This window comes from Canis lupus, assembly GCF_048164855.1.
Source record: "Canis lupus baileyi chromosome Y unlocalized genomic scaffold, mCanLup2.hap1 SUPER_Y_unloc_7, whole genome shotgun sequence".
NCBI lineage: Eukaryota > Metazoa > Chordata > Mammalia > Carnivora > Canidae > Canis > Canis lupus.
Genome location: NW_027326475.1, coordinates 5,368 through 31,351, shown reverse-complemented (window position 1 = coordinate 31,351; position 25,984 = coordinate 5,368). Strand labels below are relative to the sequence as shown.

At 44.2% G+C, this 25,984-nt stretch overlaps 1 protein-coding gene across 5 annotated transcripts in view; it reads left to right on the top strand.

Annotated features, from left to right (window-relative positions):
* Positions 1-13,190, top strand: part of LOC140629719 (cullin-4B-like) — a 73,214-nt gene extending 60,024 nt beyond the window's left edge. For all 5 annotated transcript variants that reach the window (XM_072819304.1, XM_072819305.1, XM_072819303.1 and 2 more), the window contains 5 exons: positions 1,785-1,870; positions 2,029-2,136; positions 2,980-3,093; positions 11,887-11,992; positions 12,828-13,190. In XM_072819304.1, coding sequence (XP_072675405.1) covers positions 1,785-1,870; positions 2,029-2,136; positions 2,980-3,093; positions 11,887-11,992; positions 12,828-13,018 — 605 coding nt within the window. In that variant the 3' untranslated portion in view covers positions 13,019-13,190. The remainder of the gene's footprint in view (positions 1-1,784; positions 1,871-2,028; positions 2,137-2,979; positions 3,094-11,886; positions 11,993-12,827) is intronic.
* The last annotated feature ends 12,794 nt before the right edge of the window (positions 13,191-25,984 follow it).

Genomic DNA, 25,984 nt, shown 5'->3' with positions numbered 1-25,984 from the left:
TACGTTCACCATAGATTATTATTTCGAGTTCAGAGACCAGAAATTGAAATCAAGTTCTTGGTCAAGAACTTGCTCTTCCCATCTCTTCTTCCAGCTGGTCATCTGGGGGAGATGCCTGCTGTGCTGATTCTCAGGTGTGTGCACCTGGAGGAGCTGCCCCACCCCCTGCCAGGTGCAGGGCTCAGTGGGAGCTGTTTACCCTGTGAGACCTCTGTTCCCTGGCAGTGCTTTCCCCCCAGGCACGAGGAAAACAACAAGGGAGGTGGCCAGAATTCCAGCTCTGGAGTCAGCTCCCTGCACTAACTGCCGCAGTCTCCCAGTCTTCCTGGGATTCTTCCTGGGATGGTGTGGGTGCAGTGATCTCACAGCCTGCAGGGGCCAGGTTTCAGGAAAGTCCTCACTGTCCTGTGCCCTCCCTGCTTTCGCCTGTCCCAGGGGAGTGCAGGATCGTGGTGCTTTGGGATCCGGGGCCCTGTGCTGCTGGGATCGTGGTCCCAGTGGCAGGGCTCCCGAAAACGCAGCAGGGCACAGACACCTCCGTCTGGAGCTGCCCTCCTAATCCACTGGCTTCTCCCAAATGCCCCGCTGGCCAAACACTCCAGCCCATTACCGAGATTTGTCCACAGTTTATGGTGCACTTTCCCAGAATGAACCATCACGGAGCCCCTTCTCTCATTGTGACTCAGAAAACTGGAGGCTTCACTGGTCCTCTTGCCATTCTGCCCAATTTCCGTGCTAAGCACTTTTCCTTCTGGGAAGAATCAGGGGTGGAATTTTAAACTTCCTCCTTCTCCAAGGCTGGGTTTTCCTGTCTTGGAGGCTTTTGTTGCCTGGCTTTAGCCTGACTCTTCACACATACCACCCCCCCCCCCAACTTGATCATTTTTTCTTTTATTATTTTCCACCTTCTACCTTGCTAGAAGGGAAAACCCTTCTCTTTGTAGCATTCAGGCTATTCTCTCTTTAAATTTCACGTCGAGTTCATAGGTGTTCAGGATGATTGGAAAGTTATCTAGGTAAGTTGGTTGGGCCAGGTGAGTTGAGGACCCCTACTCCTCTGCCATCTTGCCTCTATCTCAATTTTTTTTTAATTTTTATTTATTTATGATAGTCACAGAGAGAGAGAGAGAGAGAGAGAGAGAGAGGCAGAGACACAGGCAGAGGGAGAAGCAGGCTCCATGCACCGGGAGCCCGATGTGGGACTCGATCCCGGGTCTCCAGGATCGCGCCCTGGGCCAAAGGCAGGCGCTAAACTGCTGCGCCACCCAGGGATCCCCTATCTCAAATTTTTTATTCCTGAAAATGACTACTGTTCCCAGTCTTTTGGCATGTCTTTTTTTTTTTTTTTTTTTGCCCCAAACCATTACTTCTGTTTAGGCTGGAAGAGCTTATTTATTTATCTTTGAATGTTCTGGGGAACTTTCTGATAGAGTCCTGGGTTAGTTACTCTGGGAGACTTGAATTGAGTCCAGACAAATACAGTTTCTTGGGAACCAGATATTCAATTGGAACCATAAACAGTGATGCACAAGATTTCTTTTTGACAGGAAATTGGATAGAATATAGTAAGGTAAAATACTGCATACTTAAATTTATGTTGCCTTTATACTGGTTAATCAGTTGGTTTATGAGAACCTTCGAATATCTCTCAGAATTTTGGTAAGGTATAATTCTGATACTTCTGTAAGGTTTCTCAGTGTATATTTCAGGGAGCTGGGCTCTCAGAGTTCCCGATCTATAGTATTCCTCAATGTCACCTATAATTGTTTTAAAATATTTTACAGAATGTGGAACTGCTTTCACTAATAAACTTCAAGGAATGTTTAAAGACATGGAGCTTTCCAAAGATACCATGATTCAGTTAAAACAGGTATTTAATTAATTTCATTTTGAATGCAGGGTATATCTTTAGTGAGTAATTTATCATTAATTTATCAAGTTGTTTTTAGTAATGAATTTCTATTACAGAGTTATAACCATGTAGGGGTTTTTAAATTCTTATTTGATTGCATTCTTTTATTCTTACAGTATATGCAGAACCAAAATATACCAGGAAACATTGAATTGACTGTGAATATTCTGACGACAAGTTTTTGGCCAACCTATATCCCTAAGGAGATCCATTTACCCCCAGAGGTAAGAAATTCGTTGTTTATGACTATAAATATATCCCGTAGCAGATAAGTTTTAATGTAACCTTTTAAGTTTCTGTGCCATTTTTTATGTTAATATAAGTATCACTTTAATGTTGCCCATTTTGAAAGGTATTTTTTCAGGTTTTAGGATGGAGATTTAATCTGGCAACCAGATTAAACAGTTCAGTATTCAAGAAATTTAATAGTTTAGTTTGTTGTTATTATGTAGTCAGATGAGATTCTAAATCTATCATCCTGGCTTCCTTCTGCTTTCAGGCTGTGCTTTTTACTGGTATTGGCTTCTATTTTCTTTACAGTGTTTTAATATAACTATTTATTCATGTATCATGTAAATATATGATGGAAAAAGGATTCAGCACATCATTGTTCTACTCATTCCATTTAGTAATCATGGAAATTCGTGTCCATGTACCACCAATTTTCAGCATGCAGCTTTGGTTTTAGCTTTCTCTTCTCTGCTAAATCAATTACCCATCATCTTTTTAATGGTCCCCTTTTATTAATGTTGGCAACTCAGTTGCTATTATCTTTACTTTCTTTCTACATGGATTTATTTTTCATAATTATATTACCATGTTTGTCATTTTCCGTAAGAGCATATGTAAGCTATTGAACACATACATATAAACTAGAAGAAAATAACAATGGTTTGTTTTCTACTTTCAGAGCTCTCATTTTTCTCACTCAGTCCTTTCCCTAAAAGTCTCTTACATAGTCCTGTGTGAGGTGGTGATATACAATTTTAAATATAATACTCTAGGGCTGCCACTGGTACGATAGCTAGCATAAGTTTCAATACTGATGCTTTACTTCTTTCCTCCAGATGGAAAGACTTCAGGAAAATTTCAAAAATTTCTACTTAAGCAAACACAGTGGCCGGAAACTTCAGTGGCAGTCAACTCTTGGACACTGTGTTCTTAAAGCTGAATTTAAAAAGGTAAGCAAGTGATTTTTAAGGATAGCATTTTACTTTTAAATAATAGTTTTATCTTCATAAAGAATATTTTAATACATATTTTTCTTATGAAGGAAGTTCATTTATTTAATGATGAAGTGTTTGAACTTTGAATATGCTGATGCATGTATCATTTTTGTAGAAATCAGTTATTTTTTTATAATAAGTTTATTTTTTATTGGTGTTCAATTTGCCAACATGCAGAATAACACCCAGTGATCATCCCGTCAAGTGCCCCCTTCAGTGCCCGTCACCCATTCACCCCCACCCCCCGCCCTCCTCCCTTTCCACCACCCCTAGTTCGTTTCCCAGAGTTAGGAGTCTCTATGTTCTGTCTCCCTTCCTGATATTTCCCATGCACTTCTTCTCCCTTCCCTTATATTCCCTTTCATTATTATTTATATTCCCCAAATGAATGAGAACATATAATGTTTGTCCTTCTCCGATTGACTTACTTCACTCAGCATAGTACCCTCCAGTTCCATCCACGTTGAAGCAAATGGTGGGTATTTGTCCTTTCTAATGGCTGAGTAATATTCTATGGTATACATAAACCACATCTTCTTTATCCATTCATCTTTTGATGGACACCGAGGCTCCTTCCACAGTTTGGCTATTGTGGACATTGCTGCTAGAAACATCGGGGTGCAGGTGTCCTGGCGTTTCATTGCATCTGTATCTTTGGGGTAAAGATTGCTGGGTCATAGGGCAGGTCAATTTTTAACTCTTTGAGGAACCTCCACACAGTTTTCCAGAGTGGCTGCACCATTTCACACTCCCACCAACAGTGCAGGAGGGCTCCCCTTTCTCCACATCCTCTCCAACATTGGCTGTTTCTTGCCTTGTTAATTTTCCCCATCCTCACTGGTGTGAGGTCAAATCTCATTGTGGTTTTGATTTGTATTTCCCTGATGGCAAGTGATGCCAAATCAGTTTTTAAAACATTACTTATTTAAACATTACTTTTAAAACATTAATTTTAATTTCCTTTTTGTCCACTCTTGGATTTCTGTGATATTAAACCACACTCTTTGCTCTCTGATCGTTCAAAATCACTATCAGTAATTATTAGAGCCCTGGCCATTTACCACTCTGACCTCACAAGCCTGATGGAAGCTTGCACTTAATCAGCACAGTGTGAAATTTATTCTGACATAGTTGGGTGTGGAGTGTTTTATTGAAACTATTAGGATTAAAGGAAAAAAATAAGACCAGCACCAAAGCTCCTTGGATTGTGTAGCACATTAACTTTTTGATGCAATGAAAAAAATGAAGGAAAGAAGAAAAATGTTGACTGAGCTCTCAGAGATCAGTTCTTGATGCCTGGGACTTAGGAATTGATTTGGGACAAAATAGGCAATTAATTGCCTTGTGTGTTTAATGCCATTCATTGCCTGAACTTCTGAGATAATGACACAGCAATTAGCTGGCTCTCTTTTCTTATCAGTACTTTTAACTCTTGCCCCGGTGGTAGGTTGAAGATTGGGTCCCCAAGATAATATCCTATTATTCTCTGGAACTGTAACATTTCTTTATATGAAAAGAAGAAAAAGGTCTTTGCAGATGTGATGAAAGACCTTGAGGTAAAGTCTTAATCCGTAATCCAGAAAGTCCTCCTGGATTATCTGAATGGGCCCTAAATGCCATACCAAAGGTTACATACAAACTCACACACCATTCTCCCTCACCCCCTTCCCAAGACACACACACATGCATGTGCACGCGCGCGCGCACACACACACACACACAAACGGAGAGAAAGAGACAGAGAGAGAGGAATGGTATTGTGAAAATGGCTGGAGGATACTGTAAACTCCCTGAAGAGAGTATAACCCTGCCACACATTGATTCTTACCCAGTGATACTCATGTGAATTCCGGACCTTCAGAACTGTGATAGAATATATACTTGTTTCACTTTGCGCCACTGTTTGTGGTAAGTCTTATAGCAGCCACAAGAAGTTTATATATCCTCCAGAGCACTTCACTGTGTGACACTTTTTTCTTTTCATAGAAGCCCCAGGCATTGACAATCCATAGATAAATATCTCCAACATGTTTCTCTCTACCTTCAAAGAAGACTGAATCTATTCCTTAAGTGTATAAATTGAGTATGGTGGCTCAGTGATCAAAGTATTAAGAGATGATGAGAGATTTTGTCTTTAATTCTGTCTCTGCCAGTTTGGGAAAGGCCATGCTGAAAAGCAATAACTCACATTTGATTTGAACCTAGGAAAATGTAAACCATGTTTACATTTCAGGAGTGATAATAGTTAGACCCTTAAGGGTCTCAGGGTAATATAAGATACACTTGATTTCCCAAGGTAAAGTTGGACCTAGATGATGTAAATTCTCAGGTTACATCTGAATATTTAATATTATTGAAAGAACTTACACAAGAGGATGAATAATTACAACTAATTTTTATATGATATGTATGAATGCATTATTATGCTTGCTCTTACATACATATGGGAAACTCAATGTATACCTGATAACAAGTAAAATAGTACAGAAATGTCATTAAAAATGACAAACTTAATCATACTTCTTTCACTTCAGGAAGCCTGAAAAGATAAAGAATTTGCCTCCAACCATTTTGTCTTCTATCATGCTGCAAACATACAATTCGTTTTACTGATTTTTACTAATTTCACTAATATTAGAGATTTCTAATGTGCAATTTTCACTTCATTTTACTCTTCTGGATTCATCATGAGCATCTATATTAATTAATAAATGAAAAGTCAAATTTTAATTGCTTTCTATGGTGAATCTTCTTAACAGTTCAAAGTCCTTCACTTAGGAAAGAAAACACCGCTAATTATTAGTGACACTAACATTTGTAATACAATTGGAAAAGGGAATCAAGAAAGACTGTGATATTTTCCTGAATTATTCTATATGCTGATAATACCAGATTGAGTTAGATAGGACCAGTCTTCTTGCTGGTTGGACTCTCATTATTTGAGAAATTATAATATTTTCATAACTCCTTTTTTCATTAAAATGATTTGAAATTAAACTATACATGCATTCTCTTCAATCCAGCAGTGTAAGATTTAATGAAAAATTGAACAGAAGTCACAAAGTCTCCCTTGATCAGCACCTCCCACCAAACTGATACATTTATCATGCTTGACAATGTTCCATTGGCACATAATTATCTTCCAAAGTCTTTATATTGTATTAGTGTTCAAGGTTGATATGTTGCAGCTTACGGGTTTGGAAAGTGTATTAGGACACATATTAGCACACTGAATAATTTCAGGCTGTAAAAATCCTGCATCCCACCTGAATGTGACACGTATTTTCTTTAAAGATTTTATTTATTTATTCATGAGAGACACAGAGAGCGAGGCAGAGACACAGGCAGAGGGAGAAGCAGGCTCCATGCAGGGAGCCTGATGTGGGACTCAATCCCAGAACTCCAAGATCATGCCCTGGGCCGAAGGCAGGCGCTCAACCACTGAGCCACCCAGGGATTTCGTGACATCTATTTTAAATTAAAAATTCTGCAAGTACATATTTTCAGAAGTGTTACTTGTTTCCCAGTAAAAATTTTAAGACCTTTCTTTGTTGTTGTTGTTTTTTTTTTTTTTTGGTTTTGTTATTCAGCAAATTATACACAATGGATTCTTTATTAGGGAAATACCTTCCATTATTGTGGAGCATTTTTCATCATATCGTAATGATGTTAAAAAAAAAAAACAGCTCTGCTTAATTACTTTGTAAATTCACATCATAACCAAATTTGAGAACTATATTACAGATAATTTAATTATTTTCAGGTGTATTCATGCACAGACACGTACTTTTTCAAAATTTCATCCCAGAATGAACAAAGGTTGGGATAAAAGGGAACTAGTGCAGTATTTGCTGGAATTAATAATTAGTATCTCACTCCCTGGAAGCTATTTACCTGCATTCAGGATAATATGAATAACTATAGGTATTAAAAAGTTATGACTATATTCTGCCTTTTTTTAATACATTGAAAGGAAATAACACCTGTTGAAAACTAGATGATGCATATGTACCTGGGGAAAACCAATAAAAGCACAGAAAAAAAACCATACAAAAACAGAAATGTAATATTTAGCTGTGAATGCAAATTATGAAGTCATAATCAGTTATAATCTTGATAATGTAATCACCATATATGTTACTTTCCAGCCATAAATATGTTTATTCATTTTCAGTACATAGTTATTTAGCTGTATAACTTTTCATTTCGAATTAAATCATTTTTATTGAGAGTGGTCTCCAAATTGTGTAAGATTCCGATGCCACAAAAGCTGGATCTACTCCTGTTAATGGACCAAAGTCTAAACTTCATAGGAAGACATTTAGAGGACAGGCTTTAAGTGGAGAATGGGGAAGAACAGGGAAGACTGAGGTAATTGATAAGTAGATGGCTTGAAGTTGGAGGAATGGAGCTGAGTTTGAAACAGGAAAAAAAATAAAATTGGTGGGAAAAATGGAGAAAATAAAAATATGTAAGCCTGCAGCTGAAACCATTTAGTTAAGATTAAATTCTAACCTCTGCTGTTCAGCTAAATGTTGGCTGTATGCTTCTCATTTGTGGCCTTCATTATGTTGAGGTATGTTATTTTGTAACCACTTGTTTGAGAGTTTTTGTCATGAATTCACGTGAATTATTTTCAAGTGCTTTTTCTGCAACTATTGAGATGATCATGTGATTTGTATCTTTCATTCTGTTAGTGTAATATGTCACATAGCTTTGCATATGTTGACTCACCTTTGTATCATGGGGATGAATCCCATTGGGTCATGGTAGAAGATCTTTTTAAGGTTCTGTTAAATTCACTTACCCAGTATTTGAGAATTTTTGCACATGTATTCAAGGTATCTTGCTGTTTTCTTATAGTGTCTTTATCTGCCTTATTATGAGTGTAATAATGTTCGCCTACTGAAATGAACCTGGTACTGTTTCCTCATCTTATTTATTTATTTTTATTTTTATTTTTTTAAGATTTTATTAATTTATTCAGAGAGACACAGAGAGAGAATGAGAGGCAGAGACACAGGCAGAGGGAGAAGCAGGCTTCAATGCAGAGAGCCCGACGTGGGACTTGATCCAGGGTCTCCAGGATCACGCCCTGGGCTGCAGGCAGTGCTAAACCGCTGCGCCACCAGGGCTGCCCTCATCTTAGTTATTTATAAGAGTTTGAGAAGAGTTGGTATTATTTTTTAAGTAGTTTACCCCTTATGAAGTTAGGGTCTGTATTTTTCTTTGTAGAAGGATTTTGATTTACCTGTTCGATCTCTTTACTACTAATTGCTGTGTTCAAGTTTTTTATTTTTTTATGTTTCTGTGATGGTAAGTTATGTATTTTTAGAAATTCAGTTATTTTTTCTAGGTCATCTAATGTTTTGGTGTATTATTGTATATAGTAGTCTTCCGAATCTTTGAATTTCTGTGGTTTCTGTGGTAGTGTCTTGTCTTTATAATTTTTTGTCATTTCTCTTGATGAGTCTGTGTAAAGTTTTGCAAATTTCTTCTTTTCAAAGAGCCAACTTTTAGTGTTGTTAATGTTTTTTTTTTTTTTTCTGTTCTCTTTCATGTATTTCTGCTCTGATACCAGGTCTCTCCTCCTACTAATTTGGACTTAGTTTGTTTTTGCTTTTCTAGTTCCTACTTGATATAAATTAGGTGAATTTGAGGTAATACAATAAATGTAGATATTTATTGCTGTAAAAATAATCCCTTTAACCACTGCTTTTGCTACAACTCATCAGTTTCATTTCCCTTATCATTTGTCTCAAGTAAGTATATTTATAAGATCTTTGAACCATTATTGTGTCGTGTAGCTTCCATATATTTGCAAGTTTTCCTTTTGTTACTGATTTCTGATTTCTTACTATTGTGGTCAGAAAATAGACCTGATAGAATTTCTATCTTCCTGCTTTTTAAAATTATTTAAATGGCATATATTATCTGTCCCCAAAAAAGGCTCTATTTGTCCTTGAGTCTACAGTATTTTTCAGCATTCCCTACTAATTGATTTTGCATCTGGATGAACGGTCTGTTCGTGAGAATAGTGTATGGAAAGTCCTTAACTGTTAACTTGTCACTTTTTAATTTATTTCTCCTTTTAGTTCTATTACTATTGCTTTATATATTAAGTGCCCCAATGTTGACAGCATATATATTTATGTATTTAAAGTTTCTGTCAAATACATATGTTGACAGCATATGTATTTAAAATTTCTGTGTTCTTTTTGGATTGCCCTTTCATTATATAATCACCTTTCTTTGTCCATTCTTGGCCTTATCTGTATTTTGTCTAATTTCTGTTAATTATTAATTAATTGGCTATTAATATAAACTAGGCAAAATCTTTTCACCTCTTCCTGTACATTCTGTGAAAGCTAAAATGCAGTTTTTGATATGCACCATATCATTGGATCTTATTTTTTCTTTTTTTTTTTTTATTACTGTATAGGTTGCTCTCTCCTGGCTTGCAAAGTTTTGGTGAGAATTCTGCTCATATTCTTGTAGTCTCACTTTTGTATATGATGAGCGAATTTTCTTTTGTTGCTTTCAAAACTCTTTTGGTTTACACATTTGATAATTTCATTGTAATGAGTTTACTCCTTAAAAGTTTAACCTATTTGGAGTCTCTTGGGGCTCATGAGTCTGGACATACATTTCTTTTGTCTAGTTTAGGAAGTTTTCAGTCCTTATTACTTTAAATATATCTTCTGTCACATTGTCTTTCTCCTCTTTTTCTAGGATTCTCATAACCCCAGAAGTTCACTGAATTTTATTCTGCATAATGAGATAGCTATTGAATAAGCTCTAAACTGAATTCACTCACTCTGTTCTTCCACTGTCGAATTTTTGTCTTTAGTCATTTCTGTATCTTTGTTGCAATTATTTTCATGCATTGTTTTCTTAAATTCCCCTTAGTTGTCTTTCATTATTTGTAGTTCACTAAATTTTGTTAAGAGGATTGTTCTGAATTATTTGTCAGAATTCATATTCATTTTTTGACATCAGTTTTGGTGCTTTGTTAGTATACTTTGACCGTGTACTGTTCACGTGAATCTTTGATTCCTTGAGTTATCTGTATATTTGAGTACGCAGTTCTTTCTAAAGCCTTTACAGGTTTGTTTTGGCAGAAAAACACCTTCACTAAGGCAGCTCAGTTAGGGATATTAAATAGGCCAGATGTTAGCACTCATGAGCAGATGGGAATTAGTTTTGAGATATTAGTTGGGCACTTATGCTCTCAGACCGATGGGAATATATATTAGCATAGTATAATGTAAAACATGAGATCGTATGGCGTTTGATTTTCTGTTACTTATTTCACTTAGCCTCATGCCTTCCGTCCATCATCGTCAGAAAGGGTAGAATTTTATTTTCTTATTGATAAATACACATTGTATCTATGTATAATTAATGTATATAAAAACTGTATACCTACATAAACCTATCTAATCTGTGTATCTATTTAATCTAATCTGTCTCATTTTCTTACACATTTTTCTATTCATATATACTTAAGTTGTTTCCATGTCATGGCTGTTGTAAATAGTGCTGCAAAGAACATGAGGGTGCACAGATTTCTTTTACATAGTGATTTCCTTTCTTTCAAATAGAAACCCAGAAGTGGAATTGTTGGATTATAGAATATATTGTTCTAGGGACTCCGAGATGGCTCAGTGGTTGAGCTTCTGCCTTCAGCTAAGGGTGTGATCCTGGAATCCTGGGATCGGGTCCCACATTGGGTTCCCTGCATGGAGCCTGCATCTCTCTCTACCTGTGTTTCTACCTCTTTCTCTGTCTCTCATGAATAAATAAATAAAATCTTTAAAAAAGAAAAAAAAAATATATATATATAATGATGATTCTATTGTTATTTTTATGATGAACTTCCATTTTGGTTTGTTTACAGTTTCCCTAGTGATTATTGTTTTTGAACATGTTTTCATGTAGTTTTCAGCCATTTGCGTATCTTTTTTGGAAAAACTGATTATTGACACCCTTTGCCTGTTTTTAATGAGCTTTTATTTTGGCTTTTCTTAAATTGAGTAGTATAAATATTTTATGTATTTGGATATTACCCTTTGTCAGATAAATGGTTTGCAAATAAGTCCTTCCATTCTGTAGGATGCCGTTCATTTTGTTGAATTGAACAATGAATAAATTTATTTCCTTTCCTTTGCAGAAAATTGCTGTTACGACAGTCCCATTTGCTTACTTGCTGTTGTTTTGTTTTTGTTGTTGTTGCTGCTGCTACTGTTGGTATCATATCCAAAAAGTTGTCAAGACCAGTGTCAAAGGGGTTTTTCTTCCCCCCCATGCTCAAAGGTTTAACATTAAGTATTTAATTGATTTCAGTTAAATGTTTAGAAGGAGTACAACGTAATTTTCATAATTACTATCAGTGAATGGTAACTGAAAGAAGCAATTGGGAAATTATTTAGCCAGAGTTATATTAATGTGAATAAGTGACGAATAGATAATTAACGCATATTTTCCTGTCATTTTTTAAAATATATCTAGTGTGTTCTGAGGTTTGAGATGGAAAGTGTGTTTTATTTATTTGTGGAAACAGTAAATTCTATTATTTTCTAGTTAATATTCACCTACTTTTAGCTCTACTTTGCTTCCACAGGACTTATTTTTCAATTTAATACTTTAATACAACAAATGTAGACCATCTTATGTAACTAAAGTCCTACCTGAGTCATCAATAACATGTTATTGTTCTATAAATTAATACAATATTGCTTCTAATAGGGCAAAAAAGAACTTCAGGTGACTCTTTTCCAAACATTGGTGCTGTTGATGTTTAATGAAGGAGATCATTTCAGCTTAGAAGAAATTAAGATGGCTACTGGATTAGGTAAGTTTTTTTGTTTTTTTTTTTTAATTTTAAAACCTTATTTAAAAAAAAATTTTTGTATATATTTTTTATTGGAGTTCGATTTCCCAACATATAACACCCAGTGCTCATCCTGTCAAGTGCCCCCCTCAGTGCCCATCACCCAGTCACCCTAACCCCCCGCCCACCTCCCTTCCCACCACCCTTGTTCATTTCCCAGAGAGGTGTTGCTCATGTTCTGTCACTGTCACTGATATTTTCCACTCTCCTTTCCCTTTAATTCCCTTTCACTATTATTTATATTCCCCAGATGAATGAGACCATATGATGTTTGTTCTTCTCCGATTGACTTATTCACTTAGCGTAATACCCTCTGGTTCTAACCATGTTGAAGCAAATGGTGGGTATCTATTTCTAATGGCTAGGTAATATTCCATTGTATACATATACATATACCACATTTTCTTTATCCATTCATCTTTCGATGGACACTGAGGCTCCTTCCACAGTTTGGCTACCACCACACCAGTGAGAATGGTGAAAATTAACAAGACAGGAAAGAAATGTTGGAGAGGATGTGGAGAAAGGGGAACCCTCTTGCACTGTTGGTGTGAGTGTCAACTGGTTTAGACACTCTGGAAAACTGTGTGGAGGTTCCTCAAAGAGTTAAAAATAGAACTACCCTATGACCCAGCAATTACACTGCTGGGGATTTACCCCAAAGATGCAGTGAAACGGCAGGACAGCTGCACCCCAATGTTTGTAACAGCAATGTCCATATGGACTAAGTAACTTTTGATTATATTCATTAAGTGTGTGATATAAAAAATTCTAAACATTTTTTTTTCTCATTCAGAGGATAGAGAACTAAGAAGAACTCTTCAGTCATTAGCTTGTGGCAGAGCTAGAGTTCTCATCAAAAACCCCAAGGGCAAGGACGTGGAAGATGGTGACAGATTTTTTTGTAATGAGGAATTCAAACACAAACTCTTCAAGATAAAGATCAATCAAATCCAAGAGAAAGAAACAGTATTTTTTTCCTCTTAATCTTAATGTCTCTTTTAAATTTTCTGAGACCTTTCATAAGTCTTTTGCTTTTGGATCAGCAGTAACTCTAACGGCACATTTTTTTTATTGTGGTAAAAACATGTAAAATTTGCCATCATTACCGTTTTGAAGTGTAAATAGAATGCAGTGTTAATACATCTACACTATGGTGCATTGTGTCCAGAACTTCTTCATTTTAAATAACAAAAAAAAACCCTGTCTTCTTTAACAATACTCCTCTTTTCTTCTTAACCCCAGCCTTGGTAAACAATAGCTTTACTTACTTTTTTATTTTCTATGAATGTGACTAATTTTGGTAACTTGTATGAGTAGGGGACCACACAGACTGTGTCTTTTTGTGACTGGCCTAATTCGCTTAGCATAATGTCCTAAAATTTCATACATGGAATATGTGATAGCATGTAACAAGATTTATTCCTATTTACATCAAATAAATGTTCCAGGGATCCCTGGGTGGCGCAGCGGGTTAGCGCCTGCCTTTGGCCCAGGGCGCGATTCTGGAGACCCGGGATGGAATCCCACGTCGGGCTCCCGGTGCATGGAGCCTGCTTCTCCCTCTGCCTGTGTCTCTGCCTCTCTCTCTCTGTGTGTGTGACTATCATAAATAAATAAAAATAAAAATAAATGTTCCATTTTATTAATATGTCACATTCTGTTTATCCATCTACTTTCATGATCCTTTGAATACTGTTGCTGTGAATGTGAGTGTACAGTGTATACAACTATCTTTAGAGATAACTATCTCAAAACTATCTTTTTGAGACTCTCCTTTCAATTCTTTGTCCATAGGATCCGACACAACTGGATCCTACATTGGATCTATTCTCATTTATTTTGAGGAACCACTATACTATTTTCCATAGGACTTGCAAGCTTTACAAAAGATTACCACCAGTGCACAAGGGTTTTAGTTTCTCTCTATGTTTTGCAAGACTTATTTTCTGCATTTATTATTATTATTATTACAGACTTTCTACTAGGAAGAAGTGATATCTCATGATCATTTTGATTTGCATTCTGTAGATTGATAATATTGACCACATTTAACTGTATGTTAAATATTGACATTTAACTGTATGTTAAATTTAAACTTTAAAAAAAGTGGTATTATCACAGTACAGTGCAGTATTGGTTTCGGGAATAGAGCTGATTCATCCCGTACATACAACACACAGTATTCACAAGCACCCTCTTCTTCTTCTTTAGTGTTTTTAAAGATTTTATTTAATTGAGAAAGAGAAACAGAGACTATACCCACACCACTCAGGGGAGAGGCAGAGGGACAAGTAGACTGCCCACTGATTAGGGGGTGCTCAATGAGGGCTCACTCCCAGGACCCTGAGATCATGACTTGAGCTGATGTCAGACACATAATTGACTTAGCCACCCACGTGCCCACAAGTGTCCTCTTTAATAATCATGTCCCATTTAGCCCATCTCCCTACTAACCTCCATCAAAACTGTTTGTTTTCTATAGTTAATGATATCTTTTTTCTCTCCCCCTCTCATTCCCATATATTCACTTGTTTTCTTTCATTTTTTAAATATTTATTTATTCATTCATGAGAGACACACACAGAGAGAGAGAAGCAGGGATGTAGGCAGAGGGAGACTTAAATACCACATATGAGTGAGATAATATGGTATTTATTTGTCTTTGTGACTGACTTATATTGCTTAGCATAATATACTTGAGCTCCATCCACATCCTCTCACAGATCACAAGATTTCATTTTTTTAAAATGGTGAAGTAATATTGCATTGTGTATCTGACATATCTTGTTTATCCATTCCTCACCTGATGGACATTTAGATTCTCTCCATAGCTTGGATATGTTGATAACACTGCTATAAACATCAGGGTGCCTGTAACTCTTCAAATATATTTTATTTATTTTTTGGGTAAATACCTAAGAGTGCAATTGCTGTCTTTGGGTATTTCTATTTTTAACTTTCAGAGGAATTTCCACACTCTGGTGCACTGTTGGTAGGAATGCAAACTGGTGCAATCTTTCTGGTAGAGAGTGTGGAAATTCCTCTGAGAGTTGCACCAGTTTGCATTCCTACCAAGAGTGCACCAGTGTTTTCCCTTTCTCATGCATGCTAATCAACATCTGTTGTGTCTTGTGTTGTTTATTTGAGCCATTCTGACTGCTGAGGGGTGATAGCTCATCACAATTTTGACTTGTATTTATTTGAGAATGAGTGATGTTGACCATCTTTTCATGTGCTTGTTGGACATCTGGATGTCTTATTTGGAAAAGTGTCTATTCATATCTTCTGCTGATTTCTTAACTGGACTATTTGGGTTTTTTTGGGTGTTGAGTTTGATAAATTCCTTCAGATTTTGGATACTAGCCCTTTGTCAGATATATCATTTGCAAATATCTCCTCTCATTCCATTAATTGCTTTGTTGATTCATTCCTTCTCCGTGCAGAAGTGTTTTACTCTGAAGACCCAGTAGTTCATTTTTGCTTTTATTTCCCTTTCCTCAGCATATCTTTTTTTTAAATAATAAATTTATTTTCTATTGGTGTTCAATTTGCCAACATACAGAATAACACCCAGTGCTCATCCCGTCAAGTGCCCCCCCTCAGTGCCCGCCACCCAGTCACCCCCACCCCCCACCCTCCCCCCCTTCCACCACCCTAGTTCGTTTCCCAGAGTTAGGAGTCTTCCATGTTCTGTCTCCCTTTCTGATATTTCCTACCCATTTCTTCTTTCTTCCCCTCTATTCCCTTTCACTATTATATTCCCCAAAAGAATGAGAACATATAATGTTTGTCCTTCTCCGACTGACTCATTTCACTCAGCATAATACCCTCCAGTTCCATCCACGTTGAAGCAAATGGTGGGTATTTGTTGTTTCTAATGGCTGAGTAATATTCCATTGTATACATAGACCACATCTTCTTTATCCATTCATCTTTCGATGGACACTGAGGCTCCTTCCACAGTTTGGCTATTGTGGACATTTCAGCATATATCTGAGAAGTTGCCACAGCTAGTGTCAAGTTGCTACAACTTGTATTCTTCTCTGGAATTTAGGTGGTTTCCTGTCTCACCTTTAGGTCTTTCATCCATGGTGATTTTGTTATGCTCTTCTTCTGAGTTTTCTCAACACTATTTGTTGAAGAGACTGTGTTTTCTCCATTAGATATTCTTTTTGCCTTGTTGAAATTTAGTTGTCCACAGAGCTATAGGTCCATTTCTGGGTCTTCTGTTATGTTCCATGGATCTGTGTGTCTGGGTTTCTGCGAGTATCATACTTTCTTGATGATGACAGCTTGGTGTAATACAAATTGGTATCCAGAATCATGATGCCTCCAGTTTTATTTTTCTTTTTCACAATTGCTTTGGCCATTGCGGTCTTTTGTAGCTTCATAAATATTTGGTGTTTTTTAAAATCTACATCTGTGAAAAATGCTTGTAGAATTTTGGTATGCATTGAATGTGTAGATTGCTCTCGGTAGTATAGACATTTTAGCAATGTTTGTTCTTCCAGTATATCAGCATAGACAGCATACTTTTCCATTTCTTTATGCCTCCACAGTTTCTTTCATAAATGGTTATAGTTATCAGAGTACAGATTGTTTACTTACGTAGTTAGGTCTTCATTCTAGGTATTTTTTTTCCTCTTGATGAAATTGCAAATGGCATAGATTTCCTTAATTTCTTTTTTTTTAATTTGTTTTCCACTTTGTTATTGCTTGATTTTGTATTTTGTACCTGCAACTTTGCTGAATTTATATATTTTAGCAGTTTTTTGGTGAAGTCTTTTTGGGTATTTACAGTATCATGTCATCTGAGAACAGTGAACTTGCTGATTTGGGGGCATTTTATTTCTTTATTTCTTCTTGTTTTCTGACTGCTGAAGCTAAGACTTTGGCAATTTAACCTATGTTAAATTCTAAATTCTAATGGCAATTTAACCTATGTTAAATTCTATGTTAAATTCTAATTCTAAATTCTAAGTCTTCTTCCTAAATGCAGAGGGAAAATGATCATTTTTACTAATTGAGGAGGACACTAGCTGTGGGTTTTTTGTAATATGGATTTATATGTTGAGTTATGTTCCATCTATCCCTACTTTGTTGAGGGGTTTTGGTATTTTTAAATATTTTATTTATTTATTTATGATAGGCATAGACAGAGAGAGAGAGAGGCAGACACAGGCAGAGGGAGAAGCAGGCTCCATGCCAGGAGCCAAACGTGGGACTCGATCCCGGGACTCCAGGATCGCGCGCCCTGGCCAAAGGCAGGTGCCAAACCACTGCGCCACCCAGGGATCCCTATGTGTCTGTTTTTATGCTAGTAACACACTGTTTTGATGATCACAGTCTTGTAGTGCAATTTGAAATATGGCTTCTGCACAGCGCCTCGAGAGCCTCCAGCGGGCACTCCAACGGACTCGGCCCTGCCTCTGGATGCTCTGACCCTTGCTGCTGGTCTTGCAGCTCCCTGGCGCCTTCCTCTCCCTGGCCCTCCTCCATGGCCTCCTCCGGCTCATGTTCCTCTTCCTGAAGATTCGCCTCCTCCTCCAGCATGTACTCCGTCTCAGACATGACGGCCTCCTCCTCAGCCTCCCCCTCTTCCTCGTGAGCCATCGCCACATCCTCGGCGTCGTCCTGCTCGGAGTCATCGTCCACCTCAGGCCTGTCGTCTTCAGTCTCCTCGTCGTCGTCAGTCCCGGTCTCCTCATCAGATTCCTCGGGGTCAGTCTTCTTCTCATCGGCCTCCTGGTCGTCCGCTTCAAACTGCGTGCCCTGCTCAGATTCCTCCCCCGAGTCCTCCTCATGCTCACACTCCTCCTCCTCTCCCACCGCCTGAGACTCCCCCTCCCTCTGCCCCTCTTCCTCTGCCTCCTCACGGTTGTCAGCCGCCGCCCCGTCTACGACCTCGACCAGCACCATGGCGTCTTCCACCGCCAGCACCAACTCCACAAGCAGCGGGGCCTGCTCGGTCTCCCTCCCGGCGCTGGCTTCATGCACACGCTCCTCCACGGTCCCAACGCCTAGGGACTGCAGCGTCCCCTCATCCCTCGGGGTGCCTACGTCCCCGCGGGCCCCGGCTGCCTGAAGTCTCCATTCCAGCACGAAGCAGGGCCAGGATGCCGGGGCAAGCCCGGCTTCCCGGGACCCCGTCTCGCTCTCCATGGGGCCCCGGCCCGGTTCCCAACGCCCCCCCGCCCCCCCCCCCCCACCGCGCCACCGGCCTGTAGGGAGCTGGGCCGCTGTGAGGGAAGGCGCTGGAGAGGTCCGAGTCCGCGAGTCCCCGCAGTGGCCCGGCTCGTGGCTGGCGGAAATACGCCCCCTAGGCCGCCGCCGGGAGGCGCGGGCGAGAAGGCGGCGCAGGCGCAGAGCGGCTCCTGGCCTGCCGCCTGCTGCCAGGCACCTGTGCCCTGACTCACCGGGAGCTCCACCCCCGGGAGTGGAGTTACGTGCTGGACCTTGGCCCCAAGGAAGGCCCTGCCAATCAGGGGCAAGGCGGTGGGAGGGGCTCTGGGCGGTCCCGCCCTCCCACGACTATCCCTGAGCCAGGGAGTCCAGGAGACCGAGCAGCCGCCTGGGCGGAGGTCCGGTCGGTGTCCTCCAGCCCCCGTCCGTGTCTCTGGCCATTTTCCTGGCCGACATCTGCCAGACGATGCCCAGGAGATCCCCGAGAGCGTGCCGCCCACTGCGTCCTGGGGCACCACCTGCCGGCACCGGAGCCTTTACATCCAGGAGGTCTCTTGAGGATGTGAAGAGCCAGAAAGAGTGTCACTCCCACTTTGCAGTTAAGAAGGAGAGCCGAAAACAAAGCCTTTGAATTCATAATTTGTCACTAACTCGTGAGGGATTTGAGGTTGCAGGGCAACCACGCGCGCGTCCTAAAGCCCGAGGAAAAGACGGGAGCTCTGGCTTACTTGGAGAGGACAACAGGCAGATGATGGTGACTAGAATTCATCCAGGGGAGTGTTCACTTGCAAGACAGTGAATCCCATGATGACCACAAAACCTGGGGAAGTCTGAAACATCTTGAGGGCTTTTCTCGCCTCGACCTTACAAGATGCATCACAGACAGCATTGGACAGAGTCCTTGCCGTGGAAAGTTCCCTTGACGGTACACACCAGGAGCAAAGGAACAGCAGCCACCACGAGAGGAGCCGGAGCAAGGCTCAGATCATGACCCCTATTATCCATATTGAATAACATCCTTCCGTCTGGGCCGAAAGATAAATAGCGCACTGAAACTTAGGGCATTGGTGAAAATGTGTTGTTGTTGGAGAAAAGGAAGAGATTTTGTAAAAAAAATCTATTCGGGGGAGGGACAGGCATGAGTGCCGTTGTTGGAGGAACGTTGGAGGAAGAATCAGGAGACTTCTCAGTCCAGAGCCTTGAGAGCTGACCACGCTGTCTGCCTGGGAGGCACAGAGCAGGGTATGACGTGATCAATTTCCCATCCCTGGCGTTTTTGCCCAAAAAGAGAGCACAACTCCTATCTACACACGAGAAAGCATCAGATACAAGTGAACTGAGAGACAGTCTACAATCATCGGTTGCTAGTATTCTTCAAAATTGTCAACATCTTCAACAATTAGGAAAGACAAAAGAAGTGTCACGGAAACGAAAGCCATGTGACAACTAAGTGTAATGTGCTATCACACACAGGTGTCCAGCGGAAGAAGCACCTTCCTTGGAAAACCTGGCGGAATCTGAGTGCCGTCTGTAGTTTAGTCCTAGTGTACACATGTGGGTCTCTTCGTTTTTATCATTGGAGCGTGGTCAGGAGATGTTCACCTCTGAGGGAGACGGATGAAGGGTGTACAGAAACTTTCTGCACTGCGTTTACAAGTCTGTACTTTGAAAATCATCCCGACCATATGCAGTACCTTGTGGTCTCAGCTATGTATTTCAAGGGTTTGGGTTGATTCTGCCTTGCATTTTTTTATGTTTTATAGAGGGTGGCTGTTCATGTTACCTGCTCTTTCTCTGTTGTTGGAAATAAAAGCACTCATCTACCAAAAAATGAATGAATGAATGAATGAATGAATGAATGAATGAATGGAAAAATCAATCAATCAATCAATCAATCAACCAATCAGTCAGTCAGTCAATCGAGGAAGTCTGGCCGGAGGCAGGCGGCAGGCCATGCAGGAGCCCTTCCTTACTAGGCCTGGGGGAGGGCCCCGCATTCACTGGGCGGTGCCCCGGCCCCTGCGCCACGCTGTGTGGTTGTGTACCCCTCCTGGACCTGCACGATGGGGCAAGCAGTCCTAAGTGAGCCAGGTAGGATCTGGCTCCCACGAACACAGTCCCCCATCCACCACAGGCTCTCCTGCCACTCACCACCCTCAGCCACACAGCCAGGGTGGTGTGGAGTGTGCGGACCTTCAGGGGGATCGGGGGCCAGACCTCGTGCGCTCTGCAAGGTCTGCTGAGTCCCTGAGGCCTCTATGCTCCCTGCCCCTCCTTGACTGGAACCATATGGGACGCCTCGGGCCGCCACCAAACAAGTAGTGCACCCCGTTGCAACAGTACAGGCACTGGGTCCCGAAAGGAAAGAATTGGGGTCTCCTTCAGAGGCAGACGGACTCAGACGCCCAGCTCATCTTGGTTATTTTTATTTACTCAAATTCTCGTTCGTTTGTTTATTTATTGATTGATTGATTGATTGATTGATTAGTGAGATGCATACACACAAACACAAACACACACAGGATCTTGTGTTTCTAACTTTTAATGAAAGTTACATGGCTCCTGGAGCCCCATCATGTGTCTGACGTGTCAGCACCACAGCGTTGTCCTCAGTGATCTCCTCTGCAGGAGAGCCGTGTTGACCGCTGGCATCCATCTGTATGTGTGCGACGGCTGTGGACAAGTGTGCCGTCGCCTCATATTCATCTCGGCATCTTGAAGCTCCCTGGCAGGGACAGAAACACCCAGGGCCTCAGGTACACGCAGAGACACAGACAGCCAGGCGGCCATGACACAAGTCTGTATGGTCTCTGGGCCAAGGGGCCGACGCACGAGTGATTCTCGGCCTGGCTCCAATGGCTATGATTCTCCTGGCCCCCGCAGCGCCCCCACGAGCACGGGGGGTTCTGCCTTTAGGTTTCCTCCATGCACGCGCCCACGCAATTCAAACTCGTGCTCCTTAATGTCGGCATGCTAGCCAGGGTTCTCTGTGTGCCTTTTGGGCGGCGGAGGGGACGCCAATGGAGACTGAGGGGATCGCTGCAGTGATTCCACCCCCGCCTAGCGCCTCGTTGCAAAGTTTCGCCTACGCACGGTGTCAAGGGCGGCAGGGACACCTTGGCCGTGCGCACACGTCTGGCGGTACTCGGGCACCGGAGGACGGGGTTCAGGGCCCCGCCAGGACCATTCGCACAGGCGGTGCGGCTCGGCTGGCTTTGTTTCTCTGGCACGGCTCATTGCAATGACAGAGCCCTTTCCCAATGTCTTGAGCTTCCCCAGGCACGAGCCCTTTGGCACGGCCCTTCCCCAGCCTCCCGGGTTCAGGGGGATGATGCCAACTTGACCTGGGGTCACTCCCCGTCAGGGCCACCCGCAGCCTCAGTGTGTCAGCCAAAGTCCCCCGAGATCCCCCCTTTCCACGCCCACACCCTCGGCTCCTCACCTGTCCTCCTGTGGCTTCCCTCTCCCGGCGCCTTCTTCCTCTCGTAGTACTTGAGGACATTGGGCCACAGGTCATCCATGATGAGCTGGCAGGAAACAGAGAGCGGGACTCACATCCCCACCCGGAGCAGCTGGGGGACCCAGCGAGCTCACTGACCCAGTCTGTCACAGGGCCCCACCTCAGCGATCCTGCCTGACCCGGCAAGGTGGTGGCCACAGAACCAGTTGAAGAAGTTAAGGCCGTTGTCGTGGGTCTGGCGGCGGTAGGCCTCCCGTTCGTAGTGCTGCGACCACTGGATGGGAGTGGAGTGCGACGCTCTGTAGCCTGTAGGGCAACGGGCACGTGAGACGGTGCTGCACGGTGAACCCGGTTCCACCGTCCACCCGCCGCTTCCAGGCAGGCCTGCAGGCCGGCAGGCAGGCAGGCAGGCAGGCAGGCCGGCCGGCAGGCATTCATGCCGAGCTGTCTTACCAGCAGCACTGACGACATACTCCTTCACGAGGACTTCGTTCTGGAAGTAGGAGTTCTTGCCAAAGAACAGCAGGATCCTGCGGCAGGCACTGGGAAAGGTGACTTCCTGCACCTGCCGACAAATGGGGGACACGGGGACGGGGTTGGGGGTTCCCGGGGAGCGTGGTGACACCTCTGTGCTGAGGCCTCCCCCTTGCAGCCTCAGCTCGCCAATCACGTGTCCTAGCCTCTCGCCTCCCGACCCAGGACCCTCTTCCGCGCCCTGGGCCTGACCTTCAGGTTCGTCATGAAGCGAAGCATGCGCAGATCTTGCTCACTGATCACGGCTGACAGCTGGGGGTGGTTCCCAAACTGCTTTAGGTCAAGGAGCCTTCCGGGGCTGGAGATGCGAGAGCTAGAACAACACCGCAGGCCCGCACAGCAGCGTGGCCCTGGCGCCCCTGCCCTCCCGCCGGCTCCCGGGCCATCCGCACAGGCTGCACCGAGCACGGCCCGCTGGGCCTCGGGCTGCTGCCCATGTGCGCGCTGCCACGGGACGGGAGCTGTGTATCCCGAGACACGCCCCTCCCCGCACCCCGTCCACCGCACATGCCTGTGGGCCCACGGCAAGGAACAGTGGGCTGCTCCCGGGACGGCGCACGTCCCTGGCTCTGGGCGACCAGGTCAGAGGGGGGCACACGCAGCCCCCTGGCTGCAGCAGTGTGCCGAGGCGAAAAGGGGCTTTGCGGGTAGCCGTGGCCAGTGCGGAGACCCTGCTGCCACTCCCACGTGTGACCCGGACCGCATGTCGTCCCGCGCACTTGACACTCGCTGCCTCTGGGGACGATCCAGCCCAGGAGGAGCCCACCCTCAAGCGGGCTGCCAAGGCTGTGGCGATCACCGGGGCATGAGCGTCGTCGCCACTCCCACCCCGGGCCGGGCGGGGAGCGTTCACCAATGCTGTCCGAGGGATGCCCATACCCCACAGCGCCCCTGCCCTCCTCTCGGCCCGCTTGGCTCCGGCTCCCCACCCCCAGCCCCCCACGTCCCCCCCACCCCCGTCACCTTGGGGTCCTTGCCCCACAGCAGCAAGGATACAGCCTTGGCCCAGAAGCCACGGATGCCCTGCATGTGGGCGCTTCGCTGTTGCAGGCGATGGTGCCTTCTCTGACCCAGCCTGAGCTGGAACGGAGCAAAGGAGCGCCTGCCTCTTCCATTGGTGGGCTCCATGTCTGCCCGCAGCGCCTCGAGAGCCTCCAGCGGGCACTCCAACGGACTCGGCCCTGCCTCTGGATGCTCTGACCCTTGCTGCTGGTCTTGCAGCTCCCTGGCGCCTTCCTCTCCCTGGCCCTCCTCCATGGCCTCCTCCGGCTCATGTTCCTCTTCCTGAAGATTCGCCTCCTCCTCCAGCATGTACTCCGTCTCAGACATGACGGCCTCCTCCTCAGCCTCCCCCTCTTCCTCGTGAGCCATCGCCACATCCTCGGCGTCGTCCTGCTCGGAGTCATCGTCCACCTCAGGCCTGTCGTCTTCAGTCTCCTCGTCGTCGTCAGTCCCGGTCTCCTCATCAGATTCCTCGGGGTCAGTCTTCTTCTCATCGGCCTCCTGGTCGTCCGCTTCAAACTGCGTGCCCTGCTCAGATTCCTCCCCCGAGTCCTCCTCATGCTCACACTCCTCCTCCTCTCCCACCGCCTGAGACTCCCCCTCCCTCTGCCCCTCTTCCTCTGCCTCCTCACGGTTGTCAGCCGCCGCCCCGTCTACGACCTCGACCAGCACCATGGCGTCTTCCACCGCCAGCACCAACTCCACAAGCAGCGGGGCCTGCTCGGTCTCCCTCCCGGCGCTGGCTTCATGCACACGCTCCTCCACGGTCCCAACGCCTAGGGACTGCAGCGTCCCCTCATCCCTCGGGGTGCCTACGTCCCCGCGGGCCCCGGCTGCCTGAAGTCTCCATTCCAGCACGAAGCAGGGCCAGGATGCCGGGGCAAGCCCGGCTTCCCGGGACCCCGTCTCGCTCTCCATGGGGCCCCGGCCCGGTTCCCAACGCCCCCCCGCCCCCCCCGCCCACCGCGCCACCGGCCTGTAGGGAGCTGGGCCGCTGTGAGGGAAGGCGCTGGAGAGGTCCGAGTCCGCGAGTCCCCGCAGTGGCCCGGCTCGTGGCTGGCGGAAATACGCCCCCTAGGGCCGCCGCCGGGAGGCGCGGGCGAGAAGGCGGCGCAGGCGCAGAGCGGCTCCTGGCCTGCCGCCTGCTGCCAGGCACCTGTGCCCTGACTCACCGGGAGCTCCACCCCCGGGAGTGGAGTTACGTGCTGGACCTTGGCCCCAAGGAAGGCCCTGCCAATCAGGGGCAAGGCGGTGGGAGGGGCTCTGGGCGGTCCCGCCCTCCCACGACTAGCCCTGAGCCAGGGAGTCCAGGAGACCGAGCAGCCGCCTGGGCGGAGGTCGGGTCGGTGTCCTCCAGCCCCCGTCCGTGTCTCTGGCCATTTTCCTGGCCGACATCTGCCAGACGATGCCCAGGAGATCCCCGAGAGCGTGCCGCCCACTGCGTCCTGGGGCACCACCTGCCGGCACCGGAGCCTTTACATCCAGGAGGTCTCTTGAGGATGTGAAGAGCCAGAAAGAGTGTCACTCCCACTTTGCCGTTAAGAAGGAGAGCCGAAAACAAAGCCTTTGAATTCATAATTTGTCACTAACTCGTGAGGGATTTGAGGTTGCAGGGCAACCACGCGCGCGTCCTAAAGCCCGAGGAAAAGACGGGAGCTCTGGCTTACTTGGAGAGGACAACAGGCAGATGATGGTGACTAGAATTCATCCAGGGGAGTGTTCACTTGCAAGACAGTGAATCCCATGATGACCACAAAACCTGGGGAAGTCTGAAACATCTTGAGGGCTTTTCTCGCCTCGACCTTACAAGATGCATCACAGACAGCATTGGACAGAGTCCTTGCCGTGGAAAGTTCCCTTGACGGTACACACCAGGAGCAAAGGAACAGCAGCCACCACGAGAGGAGCCGGAGCAAGGCTCAGATCATGACCCCTATTATCCATATTGAATAACATCCTTCCGTCTGGGCCGAAAGATAAATAGCGCACTGAAACTTAGGGCATTGGTGAAAATGTGTTGTTGTTGGAGAAAAGGAAGAGATTTTGTAAAAAAAATCTATTCGGGGGAGGGACAGGCATGAGTGCCGTTGTTGGAGGAACGTTGGAGGAAGAATCAGGAGACTTCTCAGTCCAGAGCCTTGAGAGCTGACCACGCTGTCTGCCTGGGAGGCACAGAGCAGGGTATGACGTGATCAATTTCCCATCCCTGGCGTTTTTGCCCAAAAAGAGAGCACAACTCCTATCTACACACGAGAAAGCATCAGATACAAGTGAACTGAGAGACAGTCTACAATCATCGGTTGCTAGTATTCTTCAAAATTGTCAACATCTTCAACAATTAGGAAAGACAGAAGAAGTGTCACGGAAACGAAAGCCATGTGACAACTAAGTGTAATGTGCTATCACACACAGGTGTCCAGCGGAAGAAGCACCTTCCTTGGAAAACCTGGCGGAATCTGAGTGCCGTCTGTAGTTTAGTCCTAGTGTACACATGTGGGTCTCTTCGTTTTTATCATTGGAGCGTGGTCAGGAGATGTTCACCTCTGAGGGAGACGGATGAAGGGTGTACAGAAACTTTCTGCACTACGTTTACAAGTCTGCACTTTGAAAATCATCCCGACCATATGCAGTACCTTGTGGTCTCAGCTATGTATTTCAAGGGTTTGGGTTGATTCTGCCTTGCATTTTTTTATGTTTTATAGAGGGTGGCTGTTCAGGTTACCTGCTCTTTCTCTGTTGTTGGAGATAAAAGCACTCATCTACCAAAAAAT